This window comes from Haliotis asinina, chromosome 5 (assembly GCF_037392515.1).
Source record: "Haliotis asinina isolate JCU_RB_2024 chromosome 5, JCU_Hal_asi_v2, whole genome shotgun sequence".
Taxonomy (NCBI): Eukaryota; Metazoa; Mollusca; class Gastropoda; order Lepetellida; family Haliotidae; genus Haliotis; species Haliotis asinina.
This window is the reverse complement of record NC_090284.1, coordinates 69,383,632-69,399,618: the sequence shown is the minus strand read 5'-3', so window position 1 is coordinate 69,399,618 and position 15,987 is coordinate 69,383,632. Positions and strand designations below refer to the sequence as shown.

At 39.1% G+C, this 15,987-nt stretch overlaps 1 protein-coding gene across 1 annotated transcript; it reads right to left on the bottom strand.

The window, feature by feature from the left end:
• Positions 1-7,946: 7,946 nt before the first annotated feature.
• Positions 7,947-14,036, bottom strand: LOC137285151 (aplysianin-A-like). The gene is made up of 8 exons (XM_067817375.1): positions 13,971-14,036; positions 12,258-12,299; positions 11,942-11,989; positions 10,592-10,991; positions 10,178-10,282; positions 9,689-9,913; positions 9,265-9,376; positions 7,947-8,705 (listed from the first exon to the last, which is right to left on the bottom strand). Exons 2-8 carry the CDS (start codon positions 12,277-12,279, stop codon positions 8,031-8,033), a joined length of 1,587 nt encoding a protein of 528 aa, XP_067673476.1. The 5' UTR covers positions 12,280-12,299; positions 13,971-14,036; the 3' UTR covers positions 7,947-8,030.
• Positions 14,037-15,987: the final 1,951 nt, after the last annotated feature.

Sequence of the window (15,987 nt, the reverse complement as noted above, 5' to 3'; positions counted from 1 at the left end):
ACGGTATGCTTTGATGAACAAGTTTCTTTTATCTTAAAAGTTTAGACAGGGATCATTTACCGATGCAGGGTCATTGTTCTGGGACAATGTATTTTACACCAGTCTAACATATACATGAAAATAAATATGAAAATGACCACACAAAACTACAAGCAAAACCTTATAAAGGAAATATAGGATATATAACAGAGTCGCCAGTCTATATTACTCGTCAAACCATATTCCGTTGGACATAAAAAGCAAAGCTTTTCTTTTTTGTCTTTTGATTCCATTCCAGTTCTCAGATATATATCACATCTCTGAAGCATAGATATACATGTATATTCATATAGATCCACAGAATATCGTGTCAGTTTCTGTAGAGGATATTTATGAGTAAAGAAATAAGGCTACTTACTATGTACCGAATACATTGGGAAGAGATTGGAAATATCAATTGATATTATATTATAAGAGCGCGTCATTGCTCACATAGAACAGCAGATCTATGTTTCCACTTCCTTATAAAGGGATCTAATTTATTGTTTTTCCTGGCTATATACATTTCGATCGTAGGTGTCTTTTAGTAAGAAATCTCTCAAAAGAGGACGCAAGTTGTTTAATGTTTGAAACATAAATGAATCTTTTGGCTAGAAGTATAATATGATTTAGTATTTTATTGTTTGAATAAATTCCAAACATGATAGTGAATTTTGTTAAAGAGACATTACACTAGAGGTGGGTATTTAGAAATTGTTCTACATTTTGCCAAGAGATTTTAACTAAATCACAGTAAAAGAATGCGGTGTGTCTTCTGAGATATCCTTACAGAGATTAAATGCATTAGTATCCACTAATTTCATCTTCAATAGTTTCTTTGTATAGATTATTCTGTAAATAAATCTGTATTGGAAGTCTAACAGCTTACAATCACTGGTACATTTCCTGTAGTATCTCTCCAAATTATATCATGTTTAAAGACAGTATTCCAATACTCTAGTACCTTACAGATATTGTTGTTCTCCATCAATTTATCATAAAATACACTTGAACCTTTAACATTTGAGATCATATCTTGGTATACACGTTGGTGTCTGTTCCACCACACTGACACAGTGTGAACTTGTTGGTCCAAGAAATAGGACTGGCCGTATGTGTATTGGTATTTACTTATCACATCACTAAACTGTTGTGTATGATAACTTGTAATCTTTATTAATATATGTGAAATTTAAACAAATGAAGGTTTCGGTTTACAGGTGGCACACAGAGAAAGAACCCATTTTGGGGAAACTGTTGGCCTTGCCCTTCATCGCTTCAGAGATCCGTGAGATGTTTACAGAGCTGACCGTCACCCTCATTTATTATAATAACAAGCTTCATCAGCTAGTAGGTTACACCCAATGGATCTACAGGAAAACCTGTCCTCCTTCAAGCCTATCCTGCTTCCGACAGACAACAAGAACAAAGAATCACATTGAAGATAGATATCTTCAAAATAATATCTAATTATTTCAGCTATTTAAGTTATGCTTAATCTACAATCATTCCATATATATTAACGAATTTAATGTGAGTTAATCAATGTTGAGCACGACAACATTTCCTTTAAAATTTCTTATTATGTTTTCAGGTTGGAACCAGCGCCTGAATGCAAAAGTTGCGACTCAAACCCTGCATCGGGAGGTGTTCCTGTTCCCAATCAAGATCCTCCTGCTGAAGGAGAGCAAAGTGAGAGCAAGAAACAGGGACCGACCCACCAACACTTAAAAGGAGATCTTTGCTCCATGGGAATAGTTCAAGGATGACCAAATTTCTGTTCAGCGCTTCTGTCAAAAGTCAGCCCACGAATGTTAGAAACAGAAAAAAGCATGTGATTTCCTGTATGAGGAACGTCTGCATGAGGGTTGTAATATTCCAGTTTGCAAAGTTCTAGGTTGTTTTGATAAGTATTATACCATACAAGTTGTGATTACACAATGCCATTTGTTGACAAAGAACTATGCATTTACAACCAATAAAGGCATTATACAAACCTTTCATTTTCATCTTGTATTTTTTTACAAAATTATTCGTATTACAGGAAATGTATCATAAATAACTAAATAACATGTTAAGAAAATAATATGGAAGTTGGTAATAACTATTCATTTATGACATATATTTAACCGTTTTAAAATTGGGGCATTTTGACTACCCCTGGCGTATTTTTTACCAAATCTGGGGCGATTTGACTGGCACCCCGTCGGAATGAACTGTGGTGATTTGGAGATTTTACGTGCGCGTTCCAGTATGTCTGTATATATATATTTTTCCGTCAACCTTCCGCTACAAAGTGGTTGTGCGGACCCAGGATAGCCACTTTGTTAACATAACTACATTTCGTTTGGATTCAAATGAGAACAGTGAATGATGGTGTAACTCAAAATAGGGATATGTGCCAAAAACATAAATAAGACACGTATTTCTGAAACCTCTGCGCCTAAGAGGATCTGAATATGACGTTTTGTCATCCCACTATCGGAACAGAAAGACAACAACTTGGAAAAATGCACACGATTATCGAACGTTGAGTTATTGAATGTGTTTCATAGCTCTCAAATCTGAAAACAAAGCCGCAGTTATCGCCAAGAAAGCATGGAGCATCGGTCGCTGCTGGAAGCAAAAGTAACTGTAATGGGTGCTTTTCACCAACATGTGGCAAAATACGACGATATGCAAATAACGGCACCCCTCCCGTCACTCAAAGCGCACAGGAAAATGGCGGACACCGGAAGCGAAGTTTCTCAGGTCAGTGTTTATTTCTACATTATCAGTGACTTTTAATTTTTCATCCTATAGCACATTGTGTCCATTGAATTTCTAGGATATAACTCGACTAAAACATATTCGTAAGTGTGATTGTGACGGTATATTTTCGGAAATAAGTGGGTTTCAAATATTGTACCTATCGAGGCCTTGACTGAAGTTACAAAATAGGTTGTTTGGACATTGAATTCTCGATAAAAGCCGATGCAGGTTATGTTTATAGTTTTATTCTGTTTTATATTTACTTTTTATAGTAGAGCAAAGTATTTTAAGAACCAAGATCGAAACAGACAATTCCTAAGACAACAGCATCAGTGACATGTGGTAATCACCGTAGACTACGTAAATCACCGTCGACTACGTAAATCACCGTCGACTACGTAAGTTATGTCCTTGCGTTATTTTTGTAGTTTGCTTTCTTACATTCATACTGGTGTTTACAAAATATCTAGCCCGAAATATTTTCCAGGATTAAGATACGTTTTGCTGTTTATTTTTATTATGTTATATGTTATAATTATGCCCTTTCATATTATTTTCTTATTTTAAAATTTTAATTTATTTTATGATATGTGGATAATGATATTAAATATCTTCAGATATTAGTCAATCATATTGAAGTTGATCACATCATAGCTAAATTAGCTGAGGAATGTACTTGATCATGTGCTACTGAATATATGAACTTGTATCGCTACATTTCCTGAATATCTGTCGTAGTTGATAGCAGCCATAAGAGTCAGGACACCACATCAGAGTTTGATTCAAGAATCCACCAATGAGGACAATGTGGAAAGTGCCTCTCAAGCAAGTCATCAATAGGACTTCAGAATACATGCGATACTTGAAAGATTTTAATTTTCACTGTGATTTTAGTGGGAACAAATACCGCACCAGTCAAAGATTAAAAGAACATGTTGCCAATGAACACTCCGGGGCCCGGATTCACAAGATCTTTGGGAGATCCATGGATCCTTTTGTGGCATGAGGGAACATGTGAAGGAGCACAGAGGCGAAGTGCACTCATGCAGCCAGTGTAGCAAGACTTGCAATACAAAGGCCAATCTTAAGAGACACATTTCATTCGATTAAAAACTATTCAAGTGTGAAGCATGTGACAAATGTTTTGGTACCAATGCCCAGTTGAATACACATTCAGTGATCCCAAGTATGCTTGCACTGTGAGCTCCTCCACATCCGTTTGCAAAGCGAGTGTGGAGAGACATGTGAAAACAAAACAAGGAGGCCCTATGAGTGTGATATATGTGGCTTTGGTTTTATGGCCAAGAACTCACTTTGCAAACACAGAAACCGAAATAAGTGACAAACCTAAAGCCTGTGACATGTGGGATTGTTACCAAATTGTGATATTTTGTGATAGTTGATACTCATTAACATGTATCAAATGTAACATTGATACATTGTGATAATGAAGAATGTCGGGTAATATTTGTGTCATACATACTTCAATGTTCATTGTTATTTTTGGCATTAGTCATGAGAGAAAAATATGACTATTACATCTCATGAGCTTTCATTAGTTAGAGTAGCTTCATCTAGTGGAAAAGGTATTGTGTATTTTTGAAAATTAATTGTATGCCAGTGCCATTTATATTGTCCATGTTTGTTTTATTCAGCATGATATATTTCCTTGTGACAGTTTGTGTCAGTGAAGAATCTGGGGTGGACTTTGTGCCATACAGTTCAATATATCTGCCTTTGCTTTAATGTCAATAGCATTCACAGCATAGGCAGCAGGTTAGAGTAGCTTCTTTAGTTGTTATTCTAGAAACTATCTTGTAACAGCTGGTGGAACAGCTGTTTCCTGACAAATAGCAGTAGGGACCATCTCAAAATATCACAGGTCACATTTAGCCTCGCTCGGTTTATCAACCTCATGCCCAGAATCGCGTGTGGCATTACCCACTGTCACCACTATGGGGGGAGGGGGAATGGTAACTTCATGCATTCCACTAGGTAACCAGTATCCTCGTTCTGCCTCGTCCTCAACTGTGGCCACACACCGCTTCCATATGTCGTTATGCAAGCCTCGTATACTGTTACCATGCATAAAACATTTAAATTGCATGTGGGCAGACTCCCGGCATCAATCGTCATTGGTGTGCACCTTGAAAATGTCCACTGGGAATAATCTCCAACACTCAACCCTTTCCCCGAACCCTCTCTGCTACATTTTTATCATAATCTGTAAAACATCATAAAAGTAATGTTAGCGGTAAAGGATAATTAACTGATGGCATTCCTATCACCGGGGATAACAAAATACACGTTTGCTCCAATAAAGAAGTCAAGACTGCCAAGTCGTGTCACGACATCCAAGTGCATATCACCATGATAACGGTGTGATCTACATGCACCGTCTGCACCTGACACGGACCATTATGTTTCACCTGACTGTTATTCTAAACTCTCTTTCTCGGTGAGTCATACGGGTGATCATGTATTCAGTGTACCCTGTGGAACCTTTAAGGAAGTGCGTGTAAAAATATTAAATATTCCGACATACATCTCCCCTCCAAACACCTGAAAGGTGCGTAATATAATACATATGTTAATAAACGAGACACTGGCAGGCACTAAACGTAAATTTTAAACAATGTATCAACCATTCTCCAAATATCGATGACCCCTGCTTGTCTCACGTGACATGTATAACCGTCAAACAGACGTGACAGCGCTCCAGTTATCAACTTGTTGGCCAATAATGGCTGATCAGTAATTAGAACACTCAGTTATAACTGCATTACTAATGGGATTTGTGTCTCGAGGCATGTTGCAAAAAATGTGTCGCAATGAATGTCGTACACGCCTTATGTCCAATGTCAAGCAGTTCACCTAACGCCCAAGCATTTAATGTCAGTATGTTACAACTAAAGCCACGTCTATCTCGCATATTGCTTGTAAAATAATGACATTTAGGCCAGGAGCATTAGACACAAACAACAGGTAGCGTTGAAAAAATAGCAGAAAGCTGAATTGTTCAGGAAAACTTCAGAACATCATTGTCATGCGCAAAATACAAAGTTCTGCAAATTCTACCTTGTCGCATTTTCAAACAGATATTTTGTCAGTATTTATGCTATGTGATATATTAAATGAAAGCTCATTTCACAGGGATTTTAAACATATTGATATCATGCCTTCTGGCATTTTTAAAATGGCCGCCAGTTTCAAAATGGCCATCATTGTACATAAAATGATCAAAATACATGTAGTTTCACAAAAATGTTTCTTTTTAATTAATCATAACTTGTGATATACTAAAAGAAACACGTTCTCAAAAAGAATCTACATATATTACTTTTAACACAACACACATTACACATAATTTCATTCTTCACTACTGAGTACATCCTATGCAAAGCAATGTGCATTCAATTCCTGCTGTTCGACAACTGCACCGTCCCTTGCACTCAAACTTGCATCCAAGAAGATATCATCGCCAAGACTTTCTCTGGAGCAATAGCTTTATCTGTCTCAATAGGAATAAGGACCCCATCCTTGAATTGCCATCCCCACTCTGCTGGTGAAAGCTGGTGCTCTGGGTAGCTGTGGATTTCAGCGGCAGTAAAAGTTGGGGGATGTGATTCCTGTTTGGAAAATGAAGAAGACACTGAGGCTCGATGAATAGATTTTTAAGTACATGTTCTAGCGATGTTCGTCCAGTGATGTTGAGTCCACAGCTCCATAGAGTTTAAGCATGAACATCTCTCCAACTTGTGCAATGTCATCATTTGAACTGCCGGATTGAAGGAGAACATACAAGCTTTCTTTCTGTCCTGATTGTAGATGGCTGATGCCATGAAGACACTTTTTAAGAACGTCCATATGATCGGTTGGAGTGTCCACATGTTTCATGTTGCTCTGACGGTTTTAAACACTAACGTTTACCGAAAGTCTTTCTTAAATAGGAAAAAAATAAATTATTATGGTTTGTTCATTTAAGTCCCCAGTATAACTGGAAAATAGTACGTCCTAGAAATTATTTGAGCAGCAGGACATTCAAAGTGATTTTTTCAAGGGACTGATTTTAGCAAAAAAATAAAAACAAAAATGTAACATCTTATCATTTGTTTATCTTTATCATTTATCTTCATTTGTTGAGTCTTTGAATTGTCTGAAAATTAAAATTTACATGTTTGAGAAATATCATGATGAAATTTGCAATTTCCCGTCCCACTAATGACCTTGTTTTTGTCAGGCAAGTTCACTTCCAGTGCGTTTATCAGACAACATATCACATGTGGATTCAATAGTAAGGTGTTTATTTTTATTTTTTATTTTTGAAAAGAAGAAGATGAAATCATCTTTCTTGAGAGAATATTAAATCTGTTGATCAATAACAACTGAAAATGTGTCAAGTCAACCATAGTGGACATTCTGTAAATACATTTGACGTTTGGTACCAAATGCACTTTTGGTCATTTTGAAAATGCCAGAAGGTAGAATTTGCACTTGGCAATGATGGTCTGAAGCTTTCCTGAAAAAAACCCAGATTTCTACAGAGTTCAGTAAATACGTCAGTATACTATGAGCATATTTATAATCGGTAATCAGTTCCAGACCAAGCAGTGATCTGTATGAAAGGGATCTCTGCAGGTTCGTTATGGCGGTGCTCCTTTCCCCAAAAGCCCCAGACTTCCTCTATTTCACAGCTAAACAGTTTGTTCATATGACTCGTTTGTTTCCAGATATATCTCAAAGGCATCGCACATGTAAACTTGATCAACTCTCTTCTGTGTTGTCGGAAAGCAATAACATGGCGATAAATACATGAAACTGATCCCCTTGTCTCCTGCAGGTAGGGGCTAATGATCCTGACAATGAAGTTTGTTAGTATGTGAGTGTAGATAAGGTCACGTATACATCCATTCCACATATACCTTGCCGCCAGTTCTTCTCCTACGTGGAGAGCAACCATTGGTGAAGTAATTCTCAGCGTAATAAGAACATGCTCTCAAGTACCGGAATCATTGTAAGAGTACTTAACTTAGTAAGAGTTCATCGCATGCCAAATTGAAAAAATAATCATTATCTGTCTCTCTGTCTGTCTGTCTGTCTGTCTGTCTGTCCATCCGTCCGTCCGTCTGTCTATTCAAACACATTCTTGGTAACAGAAATGACGAACGCGGTTACAATCACAACTGAATGGTTTATTCAAGTTTAGACAGCCTCCCTTAAAATGTATAATTGGAGGGCATCTATTACTGACTTATCTGATTTCATAGATAACGTTTCATGACCAGGTCAACTGCTCGCAATGCAGCCTCCGACCATCCTTGTAGTTTGTTCGGCCACCAAGAACCAGCCACATGAAAGACTTCATGGTTGAAAAATGGCTTCAGCATATAATCCCGAGTCTCCTCCATCCTGAAACCTGGCTTATAAATGTGCCATCCAGCTCTAAATGGATATGTGTCCCACAGTTGCATCGCCCCTCCTACTGTTTCAGGAATGTAGGACACTGGAATTCTGTAGATTCTGCTCAAATAGGAATGCAACCTATTCCTTACTTCTGTGGACACCCTTTGTGCCCCTGGCAAACTTCCAGCTATGGTGTTACCTTGGCTTTGAAGTTCCCGCCAGAGGGCTACAGAACTCTCGCCATCACTATAGGTAGGCAGGTGGATCCAGTAACCATTACTGCCCTTTCGCCAGTCGTAAGTAAACTTGCTTGGTAGATTGGACCTTGCATGAGTGATGTTCTCATTCACTTTGTTAAAGTCCGTCCAAGGGTAGGGATAGGCAAGGAAGACTTTTTGTGCCTCTACGGGAATAACAGCGTTCATTCGTCGACGAAATTCTGTGCTCTGATAAGGTGCAAAGGTCACCTTTTCCACACAGTCCTTCTGTATAGCTAAGACCACCTTTCTGGCACACACATGCCTGTCTGGTAGCTGCAATTAGAGAACATTAATGTTGGCAATGCCATTCGCCTTAAGGGTGTGTGTATGCATTATGTCACACGGTTTACGTTGATCGATATAGACTGAGCCAATCATATGGGGTCTGGTGGTCCATTCTCATGCTCCCCAATTTACTGGCCAGAACTGCGTCTCTTAGGAGCGCCAGGTACCTATGATCTTAGGTTGAAACCCAGAGTAGGTTCGTCAACGTCATACCCATGCTCACACATTTCACAAAAGTGGTAAAAGCTAGTATGTGACTTCGGGGTTCCAGTCATGCCAGTGAGACCCACGAGTAGTGACATTGTGCCCGAAATGCTGCATGTGATGAATGTTTACTGTGTTAATACAACACTCGGGCTTGAGCCCCGAGTCGTAGCGCTATCCCACTGTGGAAGGGGGTCCTGGATATGATGGCGACAAGGACATATCAGTTATTCGAATCCAACATGCTTCTAGTTTTGGTACTTAGCTGACCGGACAACTTTTACCAGTTATGTAGAATTTCCATCTCACAGACAGGTGTTTATTAAGTAGGACAATGCTTTACCAATGTTGGTTTAGTGTAGCCAGCCACGGTCCTGGTTGGACGGAAGGTCAGTCTGTAGTTGCCAGGGCGTCCTCTCATGGATGTCAGCAGGTGGTTGAGGTGGACGGAATGTCTAGAAAATGAAATGAATGTCATCTTGAAAATACCATACTGACAGAATTGATACACGCCGTGTGTCATAAATGTTCTGTGGATTTGTTAGGTACAAAAACACAATCGCTTCATACTTACACCAACGACAGTTATTAACTGCCTTTTAAGTTTGATTTTTGGAGATTTCTTCAAGTCTGCTTTTGTTACTATTATTCCATTCCATCTACACTATACTGATTGCGTGGGCGTACATATGAAAACACGAGTTGCCGAAGACCAGTTCCGGGATTGTCACGAGCTTGTCTTACGTAGCACATTAAATACTGTTTACCTTGGACTGGCCCGTAAAAAGGCGCTCAATAGCCGTTTGGGAACTTGGTCCATGCCATTCTGTACAGTTTTCAGGTCGTCAGGGACGCCTGAATCAGTGATAAAGGTCAGGAAATCGATTCCAATTTGAGCGCCAAATCTGCCAGTTGCTTGATGCCAGACCAAGGCATCCCGTAAATAGCTGTAGGCTTCTCTGCTTGCGTAGCGACTCAGGAAGTTGTCCATGCTGGGGATACAGCAGAAACGATACTGTTACGTGGCTAGAACATATGGTAACCACGTAAGAATACAATACGTCACACATGTTACAGGTTTTAGAAAGGTACTGTGCTCAATGTACAATAATGCACTGATTTGAAATCATGTTTGGCTACGATCCGATTCGCAAACGTTAAAGCAATGGGACGAACAACAGGCTTGAATTTGACAATGGGCAATAAGTACATTAAGGATATCTTGGTAAAATGGGTTATAGTGTATACTGACATACCTCATGGTGTACAGTGGGTAGCCGTCCGTTGTGTGTATTTTGTAGATCTCCGACTCAGAGGGATACGCCAAAGCGCTCATGTTGGTGTTCTCTGTATATAACTTCCTGAAATATGTCAATATCACAACATTCGATGGGTTAAGAAAACAGTAAGCTGTAAGTGTTCTTCAGAAACTGTTCACACTCTCCCTGATCTGTTTGACTGGCATATTAGAAGTTCATGAATGATAAAATATTTAGCAAGATAAGAGCTTAGCTTAGTGCCGAGGACTGGGTTCGATTCCCCACATGGACACAGTATGTGAAGCCCATCTCTGGTGTCTCCCGCCGTGATATTGCTGGAATATTGCTCAAAGCGGCGTAAAACTAAACTCGCTCACTCACTCATTCAAATGTTTTCATAAAACATATTACCACAAAAGGTCACTGGGGCTGAGTCTCTCGCTTGGCCTCAAGTTGTATGGTGTCTTTGGCCCACCCAGTTCATCCGGCAGAAGATGACGACCACGGAGATAGTATACCGTCTCGTTCCGGTTGCCGTAGTTTAAAGGGAAGTCAACAATATTGAGTCCAAGCTGTTTTGCAGTATACACAAGAAATGTGTGTTTTTTGGGATTCAACCTCATTGCTCCGAAGTCTACAGTCGTCCCAGGAACAGTTGGGATCTGGGCTGTGAACATGCGGCCTCCAATCCTGTCGGAGTACTCAAATATGGCTAGTTTCAGTCCTCTGTTTCGGAGCCGGTAGCCCGTGTATGTGCCACCGATACCAGCACCGATGATCGCAACATCGAGACAGTCATCTTCGTGGTTGTCTGTAAGAAAGCGACGGTTTCGACATATTTGGGATTTAGTCTTGATAGTGACGCTGATACCTGTTCTCGAACTCACACAGCGGTATTGCTTTTGTATTGTGGTATGCCTGGCTCAACAGCGCTGTACAGATTAGGTATTTGTTAAACTGCTAAACTGACATAGCTTTAGTTATCATGTGGGTGAGTGAAATTAGTTTTACTCCACTTTTAGGAATGTTCTAGCAATATCGCGGTTCGGAACTCCAGGAAATGACTTCACATATTATGCCCTTGTGGAACCTAAGCGTGACGAGCTATGGTGACGTTAAACCATCTCACACACACTGCTCTGTACACTACAGACATGCATAAGGTTCTTACATAGAATCAATCACCTGGTCGCCCACGTCGCCATGATCCGTTGTGCAGAGTTACGTCCCTTAGAAAAGTATGGTTATGGTTTGGAGTCCAAGCCTCGCCCCATTTTGTTTCTAGAACTTTTCAGCACTTTACATGTGCTTGTTATTTTCAAGACAAGTGTAAACATCCGTGACATAACTGAAACACTGTCACTGCGACCTTAAAGAACTCGCTCACTCACTCACTCACTCACTCACTCACTCACTCACTCACTCACTCACTCACTCACTCACACTTGCTCACTCGAGTACTCATGCCTCGTAACATGAGACCAGCATACACTGGGTTGATTCGACAGAAAGGTTATGTTCATATCAATATCATAACCAAACACACAGATGTCATGATCATGACGTATGTACATTTTCTAAACTTACGTTTTAATTTCTTCTTCAAACACTAACTCGAAGTAGATTATCTGTATAAAGAACAATTCAGTTTGGCACACTTTTGGTATTTATATTTCCAGTCTCTTGAGGTAATTTAACAGGATTTTAGAAACAGATTCGTTTTGGATGATTAAAAACATGTCAGTTAAGGAAATAACTCACATTCGGGCCATAACCCAGGCCATGTACAGGTGACGAGAGGCAGGAGCACTGGAAACAGATATGTGTATATCACGCAGAATGAGTGGTTAAGTTGGCAGTGGAGAGTCGTGTACATGAAAAGGTGTGACATTTTTAGTGTGTTTAATATGCCATTGCTTGTGATATATGCGAGAAGCGATTAATCTGTAAACCTTTAAACACGTAACTAAAAATGAGTTCTCATAAAACATTAGTAGTAACATAAATATAAAACAAGAAGCAAACTGTTATTTACAGCTAGCATGTCTGTTGGTGGGAACAAGCTGAAAATACTCACAAATAAACAACAAAAAGGTCATGCTGTATGTGCGTCCTCTCACTAAAAAGATAGCAAAATAATATTAAAAATTAACTCCGCTGGTGCACGTGCGTACATAACTTCTATGAATGTGTTGTTTAATCCTTATAACATGCATGTCTATGTATGTGAAGTTCACTCTCACCTTAACATCCACCACTATTTGGTTGCGAGAGATTTATTGCTGTATCACCAAGAACTGACAACAGACATTAACGATTTTATAACTGTGAAGAAATCAGTTGCATACACTTGTTAGTATCGTGAATAGTTACTTTCACCCCGTGGGAATGAAAATGTAAAGTTAATTAAAAAGAAAAAATGTTTTGCGTTTGCTTATCCTCAGTCAGTTCCTTTTTAAGGTAACGGTTCTTTTTGACTGCCTCGTGTTTAACAATCCGAGGTTGCATGATCAGAAAACACGTTACGACTGTCACGTTCCTCGTGAGGTAAGCCACGGTCCCACTGGTTGGATGGAAGGTCACTTTGACATGACCCATAATGTACCCGGATGTTGGTTTGACATTAGGCAAAATTTAAATCTGATGTTAATGAGATAATATTAGCTCATCACCAAATTGCAGCAACACCCATACGCCCGCCGGCCCACACGCAAGCCATTGTATTATCATTGCCAGAAGCATTTCTGGCTTGACTTGCTTGTGTATAAGGGGCTACGAATCAGCTTCAGTATCATTGCTGCTTTGAAGAAGGAGGAGAAGAAGAACTGTTGTGACAAAGTTTTGCTATGATATATTTCCGTTCAATAATTCCGTACATTCGTCTACACTATTCGGATTTTATGTCTTAAAAGAATTAAAATGGTTTTACATACTTTAAATGGACATATTAGAATGTCAGTATATTACTATAACCCACACCCACTGTAATACGTCCATTGAAAGTGTACAATATAGTTAACAGTGGCCTTCCGAATACCCCTAAAGCCACCGTGTATCCACCGTGCAGTACAATGTTGATAATACACGTAGCTTGTTATGACACAGCTTATTATCAACTGAATTGTATTCCTCTATTCCTGCAACTTACGCTGAACATGATAATTACAGTACTATTTGCACTTCCACAATATGAAGAGATGATTAAAGTGGAGACTTAATATCTCTCAGATGAGTTTATTTCATCTTTGATTTTCAACTGAAAATGTATTGAGAAATATAGACAACGAACTGAACCGTCGCATTGTCTGTACAGAACTCCTAGATGTTTATATAAATTTGACTAAAGTTATTTTAAAACCTCTTGAAATAATGACAGGACATTGTTCGCATGTTTCAAGATGTGTACCGGACCCTACTAATGTGTTTTGTCGGAGCAAATATAAAAGAGATAAGAGATCATGGGGTTGCAAATACATTTCTTTCCCATGTCTTCATTGAATCAACATGTATAGTTTAAACAACATTACACAGCCTCAGCCCTTAACAAACTGTTGCAGGACAGAATAATGGTTCAATAAACATAAGCACATAATTAACTACGTACAAGCACAAACTCGGCTTACATTGCCTTGCTCATCTGTTAATATTATTAATATCAAAACGCTCAGTGGACATCACCCTGGACTGAAGCAAAGACCTTTGCACACGAATCAGCGCTTCACCAGGTATCTTCTAATGCATCTAAGCCAGAAAGATTATACAGTGACGATCACCGGCTCACTTTTCTTACCTGTCTTTATGAGGACATCCTGGTTACACTGTAACTGCTTCCGTGCACGGTGGCAGATGCCAGATATATACACTACCACGTGACACGATGCATGTCACCTGAGTTGACGGAAAATGTCATGTTTGTTCGTAATCATAGGATTGTCTGTAAAACACTTTCTTCCCTGAAACGCTCGGATCGACAGGCAAACCCGACATCCCTGTTCCTAGACTGACATGTAGTCTCTGCAATGAACATGTATTGAAGAAATACAGTTGTTACGTTCACTTGTAATTGACTTTACTGGTCTATTCTTGGATGATTGATCGGCATTTTAGAATTTGAAGAAGATAAATATTTTTCTGGGCTTCGTCACTTTTATTCTTTGAAAACAACGTTTCAGGGCTTATTATGCATCAACTACCACATAAAACGGAACAGTCATCCGAACGGATGACGGGGCCATACCAAGAAACGTATTCAAAGAAGAAAAGATGATGCCCAGAAAATTCATGTTCAAGGTCTCTAGTTGTTAACGGTTTCAGGGTCAGGTGAATGTGACCGGTGAACATCCGGGTTAGAACTGATCTTCAGTAACAGCTGGTCACTGAAGAGAACATGTGCATGCATGTGGGCATTTGCAATTGTTTTCTTTTTGGTGATGAAAATCCAATTATTTGGAAGCTGCAACCAGTGAAGACGTGGGTTAGAATTCCTCTTGAGCAACCCATGCTTGTCGTAAAGGGCGATGCTCATACCGCCAGTCACTGGATTCATTCACCCGAGAAGTGTCCGAGACGTATGTCAAGTGTGTCTGGGAATTCTTAATTGAATTTACAATTGTTCGTGTATACGAAAATATCTCAAAACAACACATGATACAAAAAAACCAACATTTTGCAGAACATGTACGAGAGTGTAAACCCTTATACCTAGTTTTATCTCCGATTTTCAGAGCTCAACTAGTACAATTTTGCTGCCCATGATAATTGATTATTCACAGTGAGACTGATTACTCTCTGTGGATGCCGTTCATATTTTCGTTGATACAAGGTCCATTGTGTTACAAAGAAAAAAAGGCAACAAATTGCCTGTTGATATTTATGTGCGGTTGTCCATCACTGTCAATGTGTAACCTCCTTGTTCAAACTATCCTGTGAGTTAGCCTGTGTTACGCAACACACAGTGCACAGTAGACAATATCCTTGTTGATTTATGCTTAATTTCTGCCCATCTTTGTTTCGTGTGGAAATGAAGCGTCTCATATATTTCAATATCTATTCGAATGATCTTGAGAACCCTTACGTGTATTATTTGAAATAAACCCTTTTCCTTACCAGCAGCCTTCACAGTCAGTGAATGCACCAATTGTATCCATACACATTCCATATACATTTCTGTCTGTAAAGAAAAATATACGTATGTGCGTGTGTGTTATTCTTCTTTGCAGTAAATATTGATTTGTAACTTTGTTAAATTTGGAACACAGCTGTTAACCTGAAGATTTCAAAGATTAAATTTGTGTTTCAATCAGGAACTGACAAGTGAAAGTGTTGTCTTAATGAATTGAACTTAGTAATTTTTGTCATACAGTTGCTTTTTTTAAACGTGTCTTTTTTACCATAAATGAAGCAGGTTTAGCCTACCGTTTAACATCATCTCATGCCGTGTCCTGTCGTCCACTGTTTGTTATTAGTTGTATTAGTTAAAAGTGTAATATGTGTTGTCCAATATTTGTGCTGATGATGGCTTCGTTGCATCTCAGAACTGATACCTGAAGGTGCAGGGTGTCAGTACTGTTAAAGATTCTGATTATGTCTGACGCCATAGGTCGCGAAAGTGATGTCCCCCGCACAGATCTCATAAATATATTCATCATGTTGAATGATCATCAGTTCTCACGGTTGCTGCACTGAATCCATCCATCACAGATTTCAGTGCTACTTCCATCCTTGTCTTCCGAGGTCTTTTCTTCTCGCCCTTCACCTGTTCATTTTCTCCATTAGTAGATTCCTTTCTTTTATTCTTTCTGCTTCCC

Excerpts from the sequence above, each read along its gene's own strand:
- LOC137285151 (XM_067817375.1), bottom strand. The coding sequence starts at position 12,279 with ATGACCTTTTTGTTGTTTATTT. Across the intron at positions 10,283-10,591 it reads AGCCCCAGTGACCTTTTGTG|GAAGTTATATACAGAGAACA; the intron begins GTAATATGTTTT and ends GACATATTTCAG. Across the intron at positions 9,914-10,177 it reads TACCCACTGTACACCATGAG|CATGGACAACTTCCTGAGTC; the intron begins GTATGTCAGTAT and ends CTGTATCCCCAG.